Source organism: Podarcis filfolensis, assembly GCF_964270895.1.
Source record: "Podarcis filfolensis genome assembly, chromosome: 8".
Classification (NCBI taxonomy): domain Eukaryota; kingdom Metazoa; phylum Chordata; class Lepidosauria; order Squamata; family Lacertidae; genus Podarcis; species Podarcis filfolensis.
In genome coordinates this window covers 8,256,775-8,276,546 of record NC_139611.1, presented here as the reverse complement: position 1 = coordinate 8,276,546, position 19,772 = coordinate 8,256,775, and the positions used below count along the sequence as shown (strand labels likewise).

Sequence of the window (19,772 nt, the reverse complement as noted above, 5' to 3'; positions counted from 1 at the left end):
TTTATTTATAGCATTTCTATCCCACCCTTTACAGGACGCAGGTGGCGCTGTGGGTTAAACCACAGAGCCTAGGACTTGCTGACCAGAAGGTCGGCGGTTCGAATCCCCACGATGGGGTGAGCTCCCGTTGCTCAGTCCTTGCTCCTGCCAACCTAGCAGTTCGAAAGCACGTCAAAGTGCAAGTAGATAAATAGGTACCACTCCGGCGGGAAGGTAAACGGCATTTCCGTGCGCTACTCTGGTTCGCCAGAAGCGGCTTAGTCATGCTGGCCACATGACCCAGAAGCTGTACGGCGGCTCCCTCGGCCAATAAAGGGAGATGAGCGCCGCAACCCCAGAGTCGGCCACGACTGGACCTAATGGTCAGGGGTCTCCTTTACCTTTTTATCCCACCCTTTAGGCAGAAACATTCTCAAGGCGGCTTTCAAAAATCAAGTGTAAACCATAGGTAGCACAAACTCCGGTTGGAAATTAATCTGAACTGGTCAAAACCACATTTCATAAAACCTCATCAGATGTTCCTTGATGAAAAAAAGGAATCAGCAACGGCAAGCAAGCTTCAGCTTGCCCATCACAACCAATCTACCAATGCTCAGCATCAGTCTTTGCCAACCTGGACTACAACTCCCACCAGGCTGACGGTTGGCAAAGGCTTCTCTACATGAACCACTGAACATGCACCTCAGAAATTCCCCATCATCCTCTGTGGCCTTCAAGACTTCTGATAGACAAATGTTCTTCAGCAGGCAAGTTGATGCAAAATGGGGTTCCACTGCAGGTGGAGCATGGCCACTCAAGACTAAGTGAGTCTTTGGCTTCAGGAAGGGCGGAGGCTAGAGCTGTGAGGGGCGGGGGGCAGCTTGAAAATCACTTCTCGCCATTCCCCACACTGCCCATTCTTTTTCAATACCTCTTTTCCTCTGACCTTCTACCACCCACCATCACAGCCCACCAGCAACATTTTTCCATTTCACAGATTATGAAATGCAAGCTAACAGCACCTGGCAAAATCTTAATGGCTGTCACAGAATTTTGTGGGGGCTTGGCTGTGGGATTTAAAGGAGCCATTTTGAAAACCTGAAGCAGAGACCATAAAAAGCCCCAGACTCAACCCATCTAATGGAACCCAGAAGAAGAATGGGAGTTCCGGCAGTCACTGGCCGAGGTGGCTGCTCTATTTGTAACTTTTGTCCCAAGGCTATCTGGGGCTCCATGTATATTTGGCTCAAGGTGGGAAGCGGCATTTTGTCAATGGCCAAAAATAGAAGGATTTGGGGGTGTATCAAGTCAGCCGTAGGCCAACAAGTTATGCCAAGTGGTTCCGGAAATGTGATCGGAACAACAGCACTCAGGCGTCAGACACTCATTTAAGGCTGATATACCACCCTGATTCTAGGGTCTGAGGCGGGCTATGCCATTTTACAAATACAGAGAAGAAGAAAATGGTGGCGGGCCAGCAGGAAGCATTTTTTTGAAATTATTTGCTAATGTAATCGAATATATGACAGGTTATATGTCACCTACAATGGGGAAAATAAGGAAATACAAAGGGCTCTTATCAATAAAACAAAATCAAGAATTAAAAATGAATATGCTTGGCAATCCTGGAGTAGAACTGGTATTTAAAAGGAACTGAGATAACATCCAATAAAAAAATGTGACCAGGAGGGTAGGTAAAGGTAAAGGGAGCCCTGACCATTAGGTCCAGTCGTGGCTGAGTCTGGGGTTGTGGTGCTCATCTCGCTTTATTGGCCGAGGGAGCCAGCGTACAGCTTCCGGGTCATGTGGCCAGCATGGCTAAGCCACTTCTGGCGAACCAGAGCAGCACACGGAAACGCCGTTTACCTTCCCGCCGGAGCGGTACCTATTTATCTACTTGCACTTTGACGTGCTTTCAAACTGCTAGGTTGGCAGGAGCAGGGACCGAGCAACAATTCGAACTGCCGACCTTCTGATCAGCAAGCCCTAGGCTCTGTGGTTTAACCCACAGCGCCACCCACGCCCCTGACCAGGAGGGTATGGAATACAAAACTGACAAATTTTAGTAGAGGGAGGTGTTTGAAACGAGCCAGACATCGGGCACATTTTGCACCGGGCTCTCAACCACTTGCGACCAAGATGCCTGGGCACTGTTCTCAATTGCCCATAAGACTCTAATGGCAGCCCTGAAGGATCAGACCAAAGCCTTTCCTGGTCCATCAACCTACTTCTCAGAGTAGGCAGGAAGATGACCACAAGACAAGGCAGGGCACAAGCACTCTCTCTGTTGTCCCCCAACAACTGGCATTCAGGGATAGACTGCCTCTGAACCTGGCGATTTCACACAGCCATCACTAAAATAATGTGTGGAGAAAGTGTTTATCCAGCTCTCATAACATGAGAACTTAGGGCTGTCCAATGAGGTCAAAAGTAGGCGCTTCTTCACACATCACATAGTTAAAACTATGAAATTCATTACAAGATGTAGTGATGGCTGCCAACTTGTATGGCTTTAAAAAGGGTATAGACAAATTCTTAGAGAATAAGGGTATCAAAAGGGACATGGGTGGCGCGGTGGGTTAAACCACAGAGCCTGAGACTTGCCGATCACAAGGTCGGCAGTTCAAATCCCCGTTGCTCGGTCCCTGCTCCTACCAACCTAGCAGTTCAAAAGCACACCAAGTAGATAAATAGGTACCGCTCCGGCAGGAAGGTAAATGGCATTTCCGTGCGCTGCTCTGGTTTGCCAGAAGTGGCTTAGTCATGCTGGCCACATGACCCAGAAGCTGTACGCCAGTTCCCTTGGCCAATAAAACGAGATGAGCGCCGCAACCCCAGAGTCGGCCACGAGTGGATCTAATGGTCAGGGGTCCCTTTACCTTTTTAAGGATATCAAAGAACAGTCATAATAGCTATTTTCTAATTCCACTGTAGGAGGCAGCATTCCTCTGAACACTAGTTGCTGAGAATCACAAGCTGGGAGGATGCTGTTGCACTCAGGCTGTCCAGAAACATCTGGCTGGCCACTGCGAGAACAGGATACCTTTGTACAATAGGCAACATTCCAGCAATACAAAAGTCTGAGTTTTCAACACTCCTATATTAGGCAAGCGAGGGAACTATGACAGTTCAATGACACATTCCAAATTGTTCAAGGCATCTGGCTGGCCATTATGAAAGTAGGATGCTAGACTAGGTGAGCTTTTGCAGGGTTCTTTTTCAGTTCTTAATTTGCCTAAAATCCCCTTCTACAGCTAGTGGTCACCACCCCATCTGGCAGTGGGAAATTTTATTAACACATTTCTACCCTACCTTTTAGGGCTTCTGGGAAATATTTAAAACACAGAAAACATCCAGCACAACACTACAGCAAGATACAGATTCAAAGTTTAAAATTCCACAAATTAGTCATGTATTGCATGAAGAAGGATCAAAAACAAAACAGCCAATCACATTACCAAATCAAGAGAGCAAAGAACGGTCACAGACATTTAAAGCTGATAGTCACATCTTGCAGTGGGGAGCTTTTTTGTGAAGAAGCAGGGCAGATCTGCACCATGCGTTTAAAGCACATCCAACACACATTTAAAACACATGACTTTCCCCAAAGAATTATGGGAACTGTAGTTTGCTAAGAGGGAAACTTTTGATGTATGGTGTAGTAGAGACAGGTGAAGTGATAAGAGCACACTCAATTATGCAAAAGATGAGAGAGGATGTAGATTCCCAAAGCCACCTTTCCTTGGAACATGGGTTGCTTGGCTGCCCGTGAACCTTTAAGCCTTGTAAAGCCCCTGGCTTATATGTTCTGGGAACATCAGTGTTCCTCCAAAGTCCCCTCCCTCCCCTACACACAGTCCAGCACAGTCCCCACAAATCTCCGCAGCGAGTCAAGCCTTGGCCAAGGGATCTGGCTGCCGACCCACAACCAGCACACATTCAAAGCAAGCACACCATGCCTTTCCCCGCCCCCAGAAGGAATTCTGGGAGCTGCAAGTCCAAACACACACAGAGAGAGAGCTACAATTCCCAGCACCCTGGGCAACCTACAGTTCCCAGGACTCTCTCGTGGGCTTTAAATGTGGCGTTGCATGTGCTTTTACATGCATGGTGTGGAGAAGCAGAGTACGAGCTCGCTCTCTTCGCCAGGCTTGAACTGGGGGCTGTCTTCATTGCAGGGGGAAGGAGCTCCTCTGCTTCTCCGCCCCCCCCGGCCCCCGTTATAGCCTGTCCTGCGGCAAAGGAAAGGCCGCCCCCCACCTCACCCCACCCCATTAAGGACCTGAGGGATTGGGGCTACCCCCACCTGTCCCCATGGCAACAGCAGTGGGGAGGGGCCAAGCCCCCTTCCCCCACAGGAAGAGCCGAGGGGCGGGGCTTGCCCTTCTTCCCCGCTCACCTCCTCGAGGTCATCTTTCCGTCTCCGGCTTTCTCACATGAGGGCCCTTCGCCTCACGGGGAGCCCGGCCCGGGAGGTGGGGAGCAGAAACCAACCCGGGCCCGGCCGCATTCAGGGCCTGGGAGGGAGAGCCACACAGAGCAAAGCGTCGCAGCCACTAGCGCGTCACACGCCCGCGACGCGGCGGCGGCGGGTCCCGCCCACAGTGGAGGAAAAGGGACGCCTCCTAGAATGACCATAGAGACAGCCGAGGCCAGAGAGGCACGCAGCCTCGAGTTCTGGTATTCATTGGGAAGCAGCCGCTCTTGGCGGAAAGTCTCCGCATGGCGCTCTAGACAGCAGCACTTCTATGGTTGGCACCCTTTCCATACTTGCATGTTGTTGTTTTCCTATTTTGCAAATCTGGGTGGTTCGGTTACCAGCGCCTGATGTGAATAATTTCCAGACTTTATTTGCATGCATGAAAGCTGCAGCAGAATTGCTGCAGTCCGTGCTTTTTGCAAGTTGGCTTCACTGCTTGAACTTGTCCTTACACCTATATCTGACTCTAGATTCAGGTGGGTAGCTGTGCTGGTCTGAGGCAGTCGAAACAAATAAAAAAACTAAAAAATTGTCCAGTAGCACCTTAGAGGCCAACGAAGGTTGTTCTGGGTATAAGCTTTCGTGTGCATGTGTATCTGAAGAAGTGTACATGCACACGAAAGCTTATACTGTATCCAGAACAAACTTAGTTGGTCTGACTGTGGGTTAAACCACAGAGCGTAGCACTTGCCAATCAGAAGGTCGGCGGTTCGAATCCCTGCGATGGGCTGAGCTCCCGTTGCTCGGTCCCTGCTCCTGCCAACCTACCAGTTCAAAAGCACGTCAAAGTGCAAGTAGATAAATAGGTACCGCTCCGGCGGGAAGGTAAACGGCGTTTCCGTGCGCTGCTCTGGTTTACCAGAAGCGGCTTAGTCATGCTAGCCGCATGACCCGGAAACTGTACGCCGGCTCCCTCGGCCAATAAAGCGAGATGAGCGCCGCAACCCCAGAGTCGTCTGCGACTGGACCTAATGGTCAGGGGTCCCTTTACCTTTTTAAGGTGCTACTGGACAATTTTTTAGTTTTTTTATTTACTTCAACTATATCTGACTAACTTCCTAACTTCATATATCTGATAAAATCTACTCTCGATCATGAATACTCAGGCCAATAATAAGTGTATGAGTCTTTAATGCACTATTTTACAATGTAGGATATGAATATAGTATAAAATGTATTTAATAAGCTAGATTTATTACATATATTCCATAATTTACAAAAATAATATTCATCCATATATCTTCCAGTAATGAACAAAACGCAGCCAGCTTTCAACAAATATTCAGAGAACTGCCAATTTTATTACATTTACACCCCACCTTTCTTCCATCACGAAACCCAAAGCAGTGATTCTCAAGCCGTCAACTATCCAAAGCACCAACCAAAAGCTCTCAGACCAAAAATGTTGTTATTTATATTGTGTTATGATAAAAGAAGGAAACGTATCATAAAGCATGTTTTACGACAGATGGCTCCTTTTGTAATGTTTTGTAATGCTGAAGAGGAAAACAGCAAAGACTCTTATGGAACCCTGAAAACAACCAAGTGTGTTATAGAACAGTATAAGGCAGGCATGTCCGAAGTCTGTTTCGGGGGCCTAATCTAGTCCGCCAGTGAGTTTAATCCAGCCCCTGTGGCAGTTTATTTCCTGGGGTAAAATCCTAAAAATACCTCAACAACTTCAACCCTAAAAAAAGATTAACAACTTTGGTCGGCCCTCACGACCCTTCACTTCATCAAATCTGGCCCTCTTTGAAAAAAGTTTGGACACCACTGGTGGTTTTCATGAACTGCCCCTAGTTCCTTGTGACCTGTGGGAGATTTTCTGCCGCAAGTTCCAAAGATCTCAGAAACACGTTCTGCATTAACTCGGAGCAGGGCTTTAATGTGGCTGTCCCTGTTCTTCGGAAGAGCATCCCTGTTGAGATCGAAAGGCACCCATTATCTACACTTTCCATAAACCACGGTGGTACCCCGGGTTACATATGCTTCAGGTTACAGACGCTTCAGGTTACAGACACCGCTAACCCAGAAATAGTACCTCAGGTTAAGAACTTTGCTTCAGGATAAGAACAGAAATCATGCTCCGGCGGCGCTGCAGCAGCAGGGAGCCCCATTAGCTAAAGTGGTGCTTCAGGTTAAGAACAGTTTCAGGTTAAGAACGGACCTCCAGAACGAATTAAGTACTTAACCTGAGGTACCACTGTAATTGGAGTTTTTTTTGTTTTGTTCCAACAGGCTTTGGCAGCTGGATAAACGGATCCTTACCACTAGTGTCCACTTGTTTGGATTTTAGTCTGGTTTTAAATGCATTTGCTGTATTTGTGTTTTAAACTGGTTTTATGTGTAAATTTATCTTATGTACAAATCATCTAGAGACGGTGGTTTAGAAGGCAAGTAATAAATTAATTGTAATAATGAAGATGTCGATCCAGTGTACAGCAACCGGGGGAAAGGCAAATTAATTGCTAAGGATCATTAGGCAAGGAATTGATATAATGCCCATCACACAGCCGTCTATGCTCCTTTCGGAATAGCAGCTACGACCACAAAGTTAGATGGCATCCGGCTGGCTCGGGAGACAATAGTGGAATGAGCCTTTGGTGCTGAAGTCAAACTGTGGGAAGATTGTTTGTTGTTGTTTAGTCGTGTCCGACTCTTCGTGACCCCCTGGACCAGAGCACGCCAGGCGCTCCTGTCTTACACTGCCTCCCGCAGTTTGGTCAAACTCATGTTGGTAGCTTTGAGAACACTGTCCAACCACCTCGTCCTCTGTCGTCCCCTCCTCCTTGTGCCCTCCATCTTTCCCAACATCAGGGTCTTTTCCAGGGAGTCTTCTCTTCTCATGACGTGGCCAAAGTATTGGAGCCTCAGCTTCACGATCTGTCCTTCCAGTGAGCACTCAGGGCTGATTACCTTAAGAATGGATACGTTTGATCTTCTTGCAGTCCATGGGACTCTCAAAAGTCTCCTCCAGCACCATAATTCAAAAGCATCAATTCTTCGGCAATCAGCCTTCTTTATGGTCCAGCTCTCACTTCCATACATCACTACTGGGAAAACCATAGCTTTTACTATACGGACCTTTGTTGGCAAGGTGATGTCTCTGCTTTTTTAAAATGCTGTCTAGGTTTGTCGTTGCTTTTTCCCCAAGAAGCAGGCGTCTTTTAATTTCGTGGCTGCTGTCACCATCTGCAGTGATCATGGAGCCCAAGAAAGTAAAATCTCTCACTGCCTCCATTTCTTCCCCTTCTATTTGCCAGGAGGTGATGGGACCGGTGGCCACGATCTTCGTTTTTTTGATGTTGAGCTTCAGACCATATTTTGCGCTCTCCTCTTTCACCCTCCTTTAAAGGTGGGAAGGTTACAGCACAGTAAACTACATCCCCCAGAGTGCCTTGGGTCGCGCGCGGTGACGTCACGCCCGCTTTCTCTTTTGCGCCGAGGTCCCGGATATTGCCTCTTTTTCCCTTCTCCGAAGGTAAGTATGGCGTCGTGGTGGCTTTTCGCTCCTCAGGCCCGCCGTTATAATCCGCTGCCATCCGCCTTAAAGAGGCACCGAGCGAGGTTCGGATAGGAGCAGGCTCCTCGGCGGACGTGCGGCGGGCGCTGCGGGGCTGTTCTTTCGGTCGGCGGGGTGGAATTCCCCGGCAGGCGCCGCCGGAGTTTTAGGCCGCCGCGGATTCACTCGCTTGGCAGGCCGGTGGTTTGCAGGGGGCTGCCGTATTGCACCGAAGAGGCGCGCGGCTCGGAGGAGGAACACGTGTTGTCACTGTTCTTGGGTGTCTTGCGACGCGGGGGGGGGGGGGCGAAGCATCTCCGACCCAGCAGGTCGCTTGAAAGGTTTTTCAACGGGAGGAGCTGCCGGCTTCTTAGCCGCACGATCTTGCAAATGGTTCTCGCCCTCTGGGGTTGGTCGTGGCTACGTGGGAACGACTTAATGCGTGTCTCAGGTGTTTCTCCAGGGTCGCGCTCGGCCCATCCTAATACTGTCTCTTCTTGGCCACGATTTCACCAGCCTCGATGCGTGGCATGTTTTGTGGATGGTCCTTGATTGGTGCATTGGGTTGGGTCTTTGAGCATGAGAAAAGGGTCGTGTGTTCAAGTCCGACCTGGGAATGTCTCTGTAGACCAGTTGGCCAGGAGTTCTTTATGACTTTTGTCACCTCCTTAAAGCTTCTTTTTGATAGTCAGCTAACCTCTGATGCTTTGTTTATGAAAAACAGGAAAGTGTCTATAGGATGCCAGTCGTGAAGTGGGCTTTTGTCTAAATATAATATTTTTTAACCTTTTCGACCAGTGGGGAAGAGTGTTGCTTGCAGGTTTTCCCATCCAGCAGGTTATTCTTCTGTTCTTATAATTCATTGAGGAGAAGGCTATCAATGGCTATTCTCTGCCTCCACAGTTGGAGGCAGCAATACTCCTAACGCAGGAGAGGAGAGGGCTCTTGTGTTTTGGTCCTGCTTGCAGGCTTCCCACAGGAATGTGGTTGGCCACTTTCAGAACAGGATGGTTACAGCATGCCCCGGTTATATTCTTAAAACAAGCCTTCCCTCTCCTCTTCTAGGAGGCTAGAGCTGTAATCCTACCTAAGCTTGCTTAGGAAAGCTGTCATCAATTACTTTGGCGTTGTTCTAAATAAATTTGCATTGGATCTAGCATAGATAACAGCTCAGGGGGTAAGCTTCATGTACATAAGCTAAGTGAAGTACAGAGTTAAAAGACCAAAGGGGGGCTGTACGACATATGTAGTGTAGCATAGACATCATGGTTTCATGACCTCCATATATTCAATGCACATGGCTTCCCCCCAAAAATTATGGGAACTAAATTTTACTCCACACAGAGCAAAATTCCCAGCACCCTTAACCAACTACATTTCCCAGGGTTCTTTGGGGGAATTTGTGTGCTTTAAATTATAGTTGTGTACGCAGCCAATATTGCAACATAAGTTTTTGTGGACTACAGTCTGCTTCATAATGGATAATTGCCACCACATACACGTGTGTGTGTGTGTGTGTGTGTGTGTGTGTATCAGAGAATATATCTGAAAGTTAGGATAACAGGAAGAGGCCTGTTATCATTAAAGAATGTGGTCTTTGTTTTAGTTCCATGCTACTACTGTAGCTCGTTTTTTATATTTCAGAACTATTCTTTATCCCAATGAAGCAATGCTGTATTGATTGTAACTGTTGTGCAATGTTGAGGGCTAGAAACTTTTTTAAAACAAAAAAAACCCTTAAATGTCTTTTTCCATTGTGCGATGCTCTTTTCCTTTTTCTTGCTTACGTTCTGCAATTTGCTAATGTTGATTTCTCTGCTTTCTAGATGGCGGGCGAGAAGAAAGCAAAGAGGGTTCGGAAGGTTCATGCCAGCCGCAACCCAGTGCTGGCCCGGGGAATCGGGAAGTATTCCCGGTCTGCCATGTATGCTCGGAAGGCCATGTACAAGCGCAAGTACAAAGCTCCAGAAACTAAGGTAGGGGGAACTAGCAATCTTTCAGAGCTCATAGTAGGTAGAGCTGCATAACTTACAAGCTGCCATTTAACATACAGAACATTTGCTGGCGTGCAGCCTGATGAAGCTTTTTTAAAAGGGCTAGATAAATTTCATTTTTACCCTGCTGTTCAGTGGAAAAGGAGACAGGAATGAGGAATAAACCCAGCTCAGACACTGGTTCTTATAAGTGATCTTCCTGGCGTGGGGAGGGCAACAAGACCTCTGCAGCGTTCTCTTTTTTGACCAATTGTTGGGGCCCTTACTGTGATGTACTTCCTGGGAGGCAGGGTGCACATCCTCCCAGTGGCTCTGGGTCTGATGGTAGATGCCAGAGTTTGCTTCCCTTTAATCCTGCAATTCCTGGGCAGCTGATGAGGCTGAATGTTCTTCCACCTGTGGAGGGAGGAAGAGAGCTTGTAGTTGCACCTCCTGTGGCTGTTGAATGACGTCAGGTTGGTCTCCCTGTAATAATAAATTCATACCTCAACAGCTGTTGGCCATGTTGGTGACATTGAACCTCCACATTTAAAGGCAGTGTACCTCTGAATCTCAGGTCCTGGAACAAGCAAGAGGGGAGAGGTCTTGACTGGGCTCAGCTTTTGTGGACTTATCAGAGGCACCTGGCTGAATCTCAGCCAGATTTTAAGTATGAGGCAGCAGAGCTTCTCTTCTGCATTGCATTGGAAGCTAGTTTGCAAATATATTTTTAAAGTAGTTTGTGTTTTGTTTTGTCTTCAGATAGAAAAGAAGAAAAGAGAGAAAGAGCCAGCTACTATCACGAAGCCTGTTGGAGGTGATAAGAATGGAGGCAACAGGGTGGTCAAACTTCGCAAAATGGTAAGAACTTGTCTGCAAGCTGGTGCACTGTAGCGGTTAAGGCTTTCAAGTTTGAATGTGCCAGGTCTGGTCTCAAATTACACCTTCGCGATACACTTGCTAGCTGACCACTTTCCCTCTTCCTGTTGCCACTCCCACGTAGTAAATGGGGAATAAAAAGTAGCTTGCAGCAGAGTTTTTTGCAGGGGGAGGTGTCAAGCTACAGGTGCTTGCCTGTCTTCTATTAAATGCTGCAATTCCCTTATGAATAATGAGCACACCAAAAATTAATCGGGCTTGAAAACAGTCACTCGCTTTGGGGGAGTACATTCTGCCTAGTGGGGACTGAGTGCAGCTAGGGTACAGATACAAAAGTTGGTTCTTTCGTTCTTTTTAGGCATAACAGATGACTTAATCTGTGGGTAGGCTGACTAGTAAAAAAACCAAAAAAATACTTTAGACTAGGGTGTTCACAGTGCTATAGTTCTCTTCAAATAGCTTGATTTTTCCTCTCAAAGAAATTTGGCTGCTTCAACAGTCTGTATGGCATGACTGGGCCTTGGGTAGATCAGGATCTACTGGTAAATCTATGGAGAATTTGCAATAGGTTGGCAAGGGCTTTAGGTTCCCAAGTACCCTACTGGACAACAAAACCACTTTTGGGCTACTGAAGTGAAGTAAGTGAAGTATTTAAAAGTACCTTCCCTAAGAAACCAGAGGCCTTTCTCTTGGGCATAGTTGGCCAATGGGTATCAAAGAAAGATAGAACATTCTTTATGTATGCAACAACAGCAGCAAGAATACTTTTAGCTAAATATTGGAAGACACAGGATCTACCCACCGTGGAGGAATGGCAGACGCAAGTGATAGACTACATGGAGATGGCTGAAATGACTGGCAGAATCCGTGACCAGGGAGAAGAATCGATGGAACAGGACTGGAAAAAGTTTAAGGACTATCTACAAAAATACTGTAAAATCTTTGAGTGTCAATAGGATGTGGGAAGTAAAAGCAACAGGGTTTGTGTGACTTTGGTCAAAGGTGTGTGAAAAGAAGAATTTAAGAAAAAAAGGATAAGGGGTTATGAACAGAACAATATTATGTCATATTTTATAAGATGAGGTACGGATTAAAAAAATGGAAAATGGGGACATAATAATTAGAATATAACATTAAGTATGGTTGAAACAAGGTTTTGAATTTGCTGAATCTGATTGGAGTAAAATGGAACACAAAAAAGGGGGATGTGAGGAGGTCAAGACAGAGGGGCATGGAACTTTATAAATTTAAGAAAGAGTGTTTTTCTTTTTTCTGTTTTTCTATTTTTCTTCTTTTCTTTTTTTCTGTCATATATTTTTGTTTTTCTTGAGCTTTATGTATGGAAATGATACATTTTGAAATGATGAATTCTTTGTTTTGTAAAACCTTAATAAATATGTATTTTTTTTAAAAAAAAAAATGAAGTAAGTGAACCAGGAGTGGACTTTTGCATGGAATCATTCTGAGCTCCATTCCACCCTGTTAACGGTACTGAAAGCAAATTCTTTGGCTCAGAATGTGCTAAGAGGCACCCTGTTTTTAAATGATTATTAATACTATTTTTATAAAACAAGAAAGGTGAATCAAAGGGAGGAGGGATGCAGCAATGTGTATCCACACATAAACAAGCATTTTCCAGCTCACAGTGCTGCTCCAAGCAGACAGATTTAGATACACAGCAATATACTTCTGATTACAAAGAAAGTCAGCTTAGGCATATACAGTTCAATAGATGTTCACTATCCAGAACTTGCTCTCTTGTGACAGGCTGCACATACAGATACAAGTGTTTCAGCAAGGTTCTCACTCTATTACTTGCTTAACAGTTGGCAAGAGTTTGTCCATCTGGTGTTATAGGATCAATCCCTTTGCGGTCATGAGGGCCCTTGGATTCCTTCGTATGTTGTCTGTTAGCTTCCACGACAGAATGTAGTTCAGAATTATATAGAGGCAACTATGCTTTCTATCCTGTACTACTGAATATAATATTTATAATTTTTTTATTAAATCTTTATTAATTTGAATTTAAAAAAATCAAAACGCAATGTCATTTAATACAGACACAAAGAGAGAAAATAAAAAGGAAAAAAGAGAAGAGAAAAAAACCACATAATACTATACAGTCATACCTCGGGTTACACCCGCTTCAGGTTGCGGTTTTTTGGGTTACGGACTGCCAAAACCCGGAACTACCGGAATGGGCTACTTCTGGGTTTCGGCGGCCGCGCATGCGCAGAAGCGCTAGATTGCGCTTTGCACATGCGCAGAAGCCCCAAATCACAACCCGCGGGTTGCGAACGCTGTGGGATGCAAACGTGCATCCCGCACGGATCACGTTCGCAACCCAAGCATCCACTGTACATTTCATATATGTAAATGCCATATCATATTTACAAACTCACAAAAAAGAACAAAAACATTACTATAAATCAGCTAAAAAAGGCTTCCAAATATTTTCATTTACTATATTCTTTCCTTTATAATGCACAGTCTCAAATTAACTTAATTATTTTCGTACGTCCGAACATAATATCATTTCCACCTTTTATGTACAAGAATCACTCTAGTTCTGCCAGGAGATTCTTATTCTTACAATAATTTTTTAGATATTCTTTAAATATTCTCCATTCTTTCTATACATTCTGTTTAGATTGATCTCTTACTCTCCCTGTCATCTTTGCTAGCTGTAGATATTCTATCATTAGGGCTTGCCACTCTGCTATTGTAGGTATTGAATTTCTTGCCACTAATATTCTGGCTGCCGTTGCTGCATACATGAACAATGTTTTTATATTTTTTCCTATTTCTGTTGGAAATATGCCTAGAAGGGGGGTTTCTGGTCTTTTTTTAAAATTAAGTTTAAATATCATTCTAAGTTCATCATAAATATTGTTCCAGAAGTCTCGGATAACTATGCAGTTCAACCACATATGCAAATAAGACGCCATCTCTTTTATATTTATATGAGGCAGGCACCTTCAGTGGTACTCTTCAGCACCTGCTAAAGAGACATGTTTTCTTATAAAGTTGATACAGGTTTTAATCTGTTTTTAGTCTGTTTCACTTTTTGAAGGTCTTAAATTATTGTTAATTTTTCTTATAATTTTATTTGCAAACTACTTTGAAGTATTTTATAACAAGCGGTGTGTAAAGTAAATACCATACATGCCTAAGATACTTTGGTTCCCTATCCCTTCTGTTTCCTGTTTTCGATTTTGTTGCTCACTTCATTTTGTATCTGTTGAAAAACAGAATAAAATAGTTAATAAAAAATGAATTAAAGCAGTATTTAGTGATGTATTATTGAAACCTATAGCCCCTTCACAAAAGAAAGCAATTACAGGATATGACAAAATTGTATGTGCCAAATTTGCCTGATCTGTGCAGAATCGCCAGCTGATAGCCAACTTAGTAATATTGGATCAAGTGTAATTTTAAGTCTGACTGAAACCTTCATCTGAACTAGTGAGCACAGTGCTTGTGAACACTTAAGTACAATAGTAGCATAGCCTCTGTTCTTTAATTCTACTTATGTGTCTTTTGCACCTGACGGGCTATATCTTGGGGTTCTGCTGAAAGGGAAATCAGTTCCCATGAGCCTGAAATCTGCCCCCTTCCCCCGCTGTGTGCAGGAAGGGGGATAGCATGATAATAGGAACACATCTGGACTAATTAGGAATGATACAGTGGCCTGCTGCTGTTGCAGCATGATTGTGCAAAGTGTGTACGGATGATCACAGGTGGTCTGCATAAATGTTTCTACCTGTAGCAGGTGACACTTGAATCAAAACAACCGCCTGCTTATTCTCTTGTTTAAGCCATTGGGGGGGGCAGGAAGATTTGTCCCTTTGGGTATTGTCAGACTATCTGCCTTTTACCCCAAACTGCATGATCAGTGAGTGTTTGCAGTCCAACAGACAAGTGGCAGGCCACACCTGCTGTAAAGTATAAGTGACAGCTGAATGTTTTAAATCCTTGTGTGGTGAATGCTCACCTAATGTTTTTCCTTTGTAATAAGATACATTCCTACCATGCAAATAAGCTCAAAAACAAATTTAGATAAAAAAACCAACAAATTGAGATTTGTGCAGAGAATTAAACATTGCATTATCAATTTTCACCATTTCTGTGCAAAGTAGAAAAGGGCCCTTATCTGTGCAGGTGTCCACCTGTCTGATTTTGTGCTCTGTAGGGGTGTTGTCTGTCTTTGCTTTGATATGTTTAAAGACAGATGAATGGAAAACTTCATAGGCAGCTTTCTTTAATTGCATCGGTGCTGTGATGCTTTGCTGCACAAGAACACATTCAGATCTATAGATTTCATAATTGGTTGCATACATGCCAGCACCGTATGCTGGAGAGGCTGCTAGACCTTTTGGCTGTTGGGCAAACACATGGCTGGGATTTTCCCACATCAAGCATTAAAAGTGTCAAGAATGAGTTCTTGTAAGAAAGGGGGTGCTGAAGTCAAAACTAGACTGCGAAAGCTAATAATTCGTCTCCTTTCAGCCAAGGTACTACCCAACAGAAGATGTTCCCCGCAAACTCCTGAGTCATGGCAAAAAGAATTTTGCCCTACACAAGAGGAAGCTGCGGGCTTCAATAACCCCAGGAACTGTTGTGATCCTTCTCACTGGTCGCCACCGAGGCAAGGTAAGGGGAACTCTGTGAATGACCCTTATGCTGGGCCATTATCTGCTTTTCTAAAACAACCTGCAGTTCATAAACCATGGCTTCAGATTGAGATTGTTAGCAGTAAGTGAGCCAAAGTTCAGCTATGGGCAGTTTTCAGACATAAGGTTAAACCATAGTTTAGTGTTATTTGCAGGTGATTGGTGTTCCTTCACCCTATTTACAAACCTCCTCTGTCTTGTTTTTAGCGTGTGGTCTTTCTGAAGCAGCTCGGAAGTGGTCTGTTGCTTGTAACAGGTAAGCTAATCTTACATCGACAGCTAGGACCTATAACATTTGCTTTCCTATAATCTCTGCTCACCTGGATTAACTATTTGATGCATTTTGTATGTTGGGACTCTTAAATAAATTTCATTTCCTTCATTAAAACAAATACAGCCATTATAGGGTGGAAGTAGTGAATATAGTAAGTACACCTCAAATATTACCACAATAGTACTTAACACATAGAGCTCTTTGACCTTTTCAAAGAACTTTGTGCTAACTAGTTGTAACCCTTACGCTAGGCATGGGGGACCTGTCACCCTGCAGGTGTTGATGAACTGTGGTGCGCTGGCCAGGCCATGGACCAAGCTGGCTGTGGCTGGTGGCGGTTCAGAGTCCAGCAATATCTGGAGGACCATGTCATGCAACAGCCCCTAAAGGTGAATCACTATTATCCCACGTGATATGAGTGCAGGGGCTGAGTTTGAGAAAGAGTTCCATTTGGTGACTTTGTGCCAGGGGCAAGGTTCAAACTGGGGACTTGCTGATTCATAGCTATACACACTTGGGAACAAATTCTGTTGAACTCAGTGGAATGGATATCCAAATAGACTTGTAGCATACTAGTTATCCCTCAAATACATTACTTACAGTAAACAAATCATGGAATCCCACTATTGTGTGGTGAATCTTAATGGCTTTTACCCCTCATATCCCTTTTTTAGCATCAGTGTGCACTGTTTTAGAAAGTACTGTGCAAAAAGCAGTAAATGTCACACCCAAACCTGACAAATGGCACTTCCAGGATTACTTTCAAGACCCAAAGAAACCACACCCCAACAATATCTTGTGCCTCTTCTGAGTTCTATTTCTGTTTCCTTTTTTACCCTGAAAGCCACTCTGGAAGTTCTTGAACCAAGGTGGAGTAGCAGGTACTTGGCAATAAATATGTATAATTTTTTTTTAAGTGTGTTTTCCTGTCATTCCCAGGCTGTTCTGCCAGTTTCCTGTGCTGGCTGCATTTTTCTTGAGTATAGAATAGCTGGGTTCGCTTGTTTTGTTTTTCTTGGGGGTTGTTTTTCTTGGGGGTTTTCAATTGATTCCTTTGAGCAGAGCAGCAACATTGTGTCCCACTTGAATGGCAGGAAAACACATACCAGCCGGGATTTTTCCTGGTGCCTCAAGGCCACCGTATGTCATGCACTTGTCCTGTGTCTTTCCTGCAGGTCCCCTGACCATCAACCGGGTCCCCCTGCGCAGGGCTCACCAGAAGTTCGTCATTGCCACTTCAACTAAGGTTGACATCTCCAGTGTGAAACTTCCAAAGCACCTCAGCGATCTTTACTTCAAGAAGAAGAGGCTGCGTAAACCCAAACACCAGGAGGGGGAAATTTTTGACACTGAGAAAGAGGTGGGTGTGTTTTCTGGGTGAATGAGATGGGCCAAAGCATATGTGTCTCTTGAGCACCCACAATGAAATGCTCTCCGAGTTAGCAAATCTTGGAGAAAAACAGATGCACAGTGGTACCTTGGGTTAAGTACTTAATTTGTTCCGGAAGTCCGTACTTAACCTGAAACTGTTCTTAACCTGAAGCACCACTTTAGCTAATGGGGCCTCCCGCTGCTGCCGCACTGCCGGGGCACGATTTCTGTCCTCATCCTGAAGCAAAGCTCTTAACCCGAGTTACTATTTCTGGGTTAGCAGAGTCTGTAACCTGAAGCGTATGTAACCTGAGGTACCACTATAGATTTGCAGGCCACAAAATCTTTGTAGTGACTCTTGGGGGACTGCTGAACAGGAGAAGTGAGTCCAGCATTGTGCATTTGACTGTTGTGCTGGTATTAGTGTGATATATGCAGTTTTCTCCAGCTTTGGGCCCTTTGCATGTTTTGGATCCCAGCTCCCACTTCCCTGGCTATCAATTATGGGATATGTAGTCCAGCAAAATATGGGGGCCTGGCATTAGCACAGTTGGGCTGCCTACCTCCTTCAGAAAAAGACTTGCCTTCCACAAAATAAATAGGACCAGATTTTAGATGCAGATTTTATCCTAAGCTTGGCAGTACAAAATACCTTCTATGACGGGTCAGCAAACTTTTTCAGCAGGGGGCCGGTCCACTGTCCCTCAGACATTGTGGGGGGGGCGGACTATATTTGGGCGGGGGTGAACGAATTCCTATGCCCCACAAATAACCCAGAAATGCATTTGAAATAAAAGCACATATTCTGCTCATGTAAAAACACCAGGCAGGCCCCACAAATAACCCAGAGATGCATTTTAAATAAAAGGGCACATTCTACTCATGTAAAAACACATTGATTCCCGGACCGTCCGCGGGCTGGATTTAGAAGGCGATTGGGCCGGATCCGACCCCCGGGCCTTAGTTTGCCTACCCATGTTCTATGGGGATTCATTGGCTTGCAGAGCTCATGCTCGTCTGCTACATTTTTATTTATTTATTTTACAGAAAAATTGGCCTTTAACCAGATTGCTTGGTTGGGAGGGAGGGCAGGCCAGCACACAAACATCACTGCTGCCTGATGTCCTGCGCCCAATTCTTTTTCCTAGACCACGGCATACACACAGGTGTGCCGGTACAGGAAGTGAGTCTCCCACCAGTGATGGGGAAATAGCCTCTGCTGCTGCTCTCCTAAGGGAGCTTTTGACAAACAGGGGAGTTTCAGAAGCATTTTGTGAAACGACATTGGCAAGCGTGTAGAGAGGAGGTTTTGCTATTTTAAAAAGAATTAAATGTCACCGCTATATTGAAGTAGTTCTTTGCATCCTGGTCCACAGCAGCAGTCTAGAGGAAGCGGGAGGTGTTGTAGGCCCTGGGGAGGCTCCCTGTTAAAGCAAAGGGCACTAAAGGGTGAACAAATGATTGATGTGCTGTCCTGCTTTTTCAGAAATACGAGATAACGGAGCGACGCAAGGCGGACCAGAAGCATGTGGACTCCCAGCTTTTGCCCATCATCAAGAAGGTGCCTCAGCTGCGAGGCTATTTGCGTTCAACCTTTTCGCTTTCCAATGGCGTTTATCCTCACAAATTGGTTTTCTAAATTGTCTGGAGACACCACAGTAAAGTTTGGAGAAAAAAGAACCCTACAAAATAGTTTTACTGGTCGTACTTCCTTTCTGTAGAGTTTAATTCTGCTTTATCTTGACTTAAACAGCTAACTATCTGAATACTCTTTTGCGGGGGCTAGATTGAGGAAGGTGGATGGTGTGGCATTTCTTTTTGACAGTTGGTTAGCCGAGGGAGCTGTACCAGAAGTTATTTTCCTTAGGTTTTCATTCTCAGTAGACCTACTTTGGGAACTAGCAGTCTCCTCACGGATGGCACTCTTCCCAACTGCCCTCCTTTCATTTTGAAACTTTGCAGGCCTTTTTCAAGTGGGCATGGTCAGAATTCTCACACTCTCATTTCAGTAAACTGAAGGAAAGTCTCCATGGGTGATTCAATAAGGAGCGAGGGAGCTTTGGCCTTTGTGAGCTGTGTGCCTACATTTCTCCAAAATTGCAGTTTGAGACCTGACCCTGAGGGTTTTAACATCACAACCACACACTGCATCCTTTGCTATTTATACATATATTGTATACATTGCATTTAATTCTGGGTTTTTCTTTTGTCTTAATACCTAAACATGATGTAGCATATTGCGGGTATCTGTAAAGAGTGAGATAACGGCTGGTTGAAGAATCTTCCTTTGTTATCTATTTGTTCAATAAGATTTAGTATATGCTGCATAAAGGTAAAGGACCCCTGACAGTTAAGTCCAGCCGTGAACGACTGGGGTTGAGGCGCTCGTCTCGCTTGACTGGCCGATGGAGCCGGCGTTTGTCCTCAGACAGTTTTCCTGGGTCATGCAGCTGGCATGACTAAGCCGCTTCTGGCGAAACCAGAGCAACACACGGAAACACCATTTACCTTCCCACCGGAGCGGTACCTATTTATCTACTTGCACTTTTTGGGGGTGCTTTCGAACTGCTAGGTTGGCAGGAGCTGGGACTGAGCAACAGGAGCTCACCCCGTTGTGGGGTTTCGAACTTCTGACCTCCTG

The 19,772-nt window shown here is 45.0% G+C and overlaps 2 protein-coding genes across 3 annotated transcripts in view; one reads left to right on the top strand and one right to left on the bottom strand.

Moving 5' to 3' along the window:
- PTPN11 (protein tyrosine phosphatase non-receptor type 11) overlaps positions 1-4,611 on the bottom strand; it is a 40,932-nt gene extending 36,321 nt beyond the window's left edge. The window contains exon 1 of one of the 2 annotated variants that reach the window (XR_014551809.1): positions 4,379-4,586. Coding sequence is in view for 1 of the 2 variants with exons in the window: in XM_083629455.1 (XP_083485581.1) it covers positions 4,379-4,392 (14 nt within the window). In the remaining variant the exon portion in view is untranslated. Of the gene's footprint in view, positions 1-4,378 lie in introns of both variants that reach the window. The other variant, XM_083629455.1, reaches the window with a different exon arrangement.
- Positions 4,612-7,922: 3,311 nt separating this feature from the next.
- On the top strand, positions 7,923-18,821 carry RPL6 (ribosomal protein L6). The gene is made up of 6 exons (XM_083629683.1): positions 7,923-9,937; positions 10,697-10,795; positions 15,323-15,466; positions 15,694-15,742; positions 16,936-17,120; positions 18,618-18,821. The coding sequence occupies exons 1-6, from the start codon at positions 9,788-9,790 to the stop codon at positions 18,768-18,770; spliced, it is 780 nt and encodes a 259-aa protein (XP_083485809.1). The 5' UTR covers positions 7,923-9,787; the 3' UTR covers positions 18,771-18,821.
- Positions 18,822-19,772: the final 951 nt, after the last annotated feature.

What these genes read in the sequence shown, in the direction of transcription:
- RPL6 (XM_083629683.1), top strand. Translation starts at nt 9,788, where the DNA reads ATGGCGGGCGAGAAGAAAGCAAAGAGGGTTCGGAAGGTTCATGCCAGC. An exon ending in TGGTCTGTTGCTTGTAACAG is followed by an intron (nt 15,743 to 16,935) that starts GTAAGCTAATCT and finishes TCTTTCCTGCAG; the next exon opens with GTCCCCTGACCATCAACCGG. An exon ending in TTTTTGACACTGAGAAAGAG is followed by an intron (nt 17,121 to 18,617) that starts GTGGGTGTGTTT and finishes CTGCTTTTTCAG; the next exon opens with AAATACGAGATAACGGAGCG.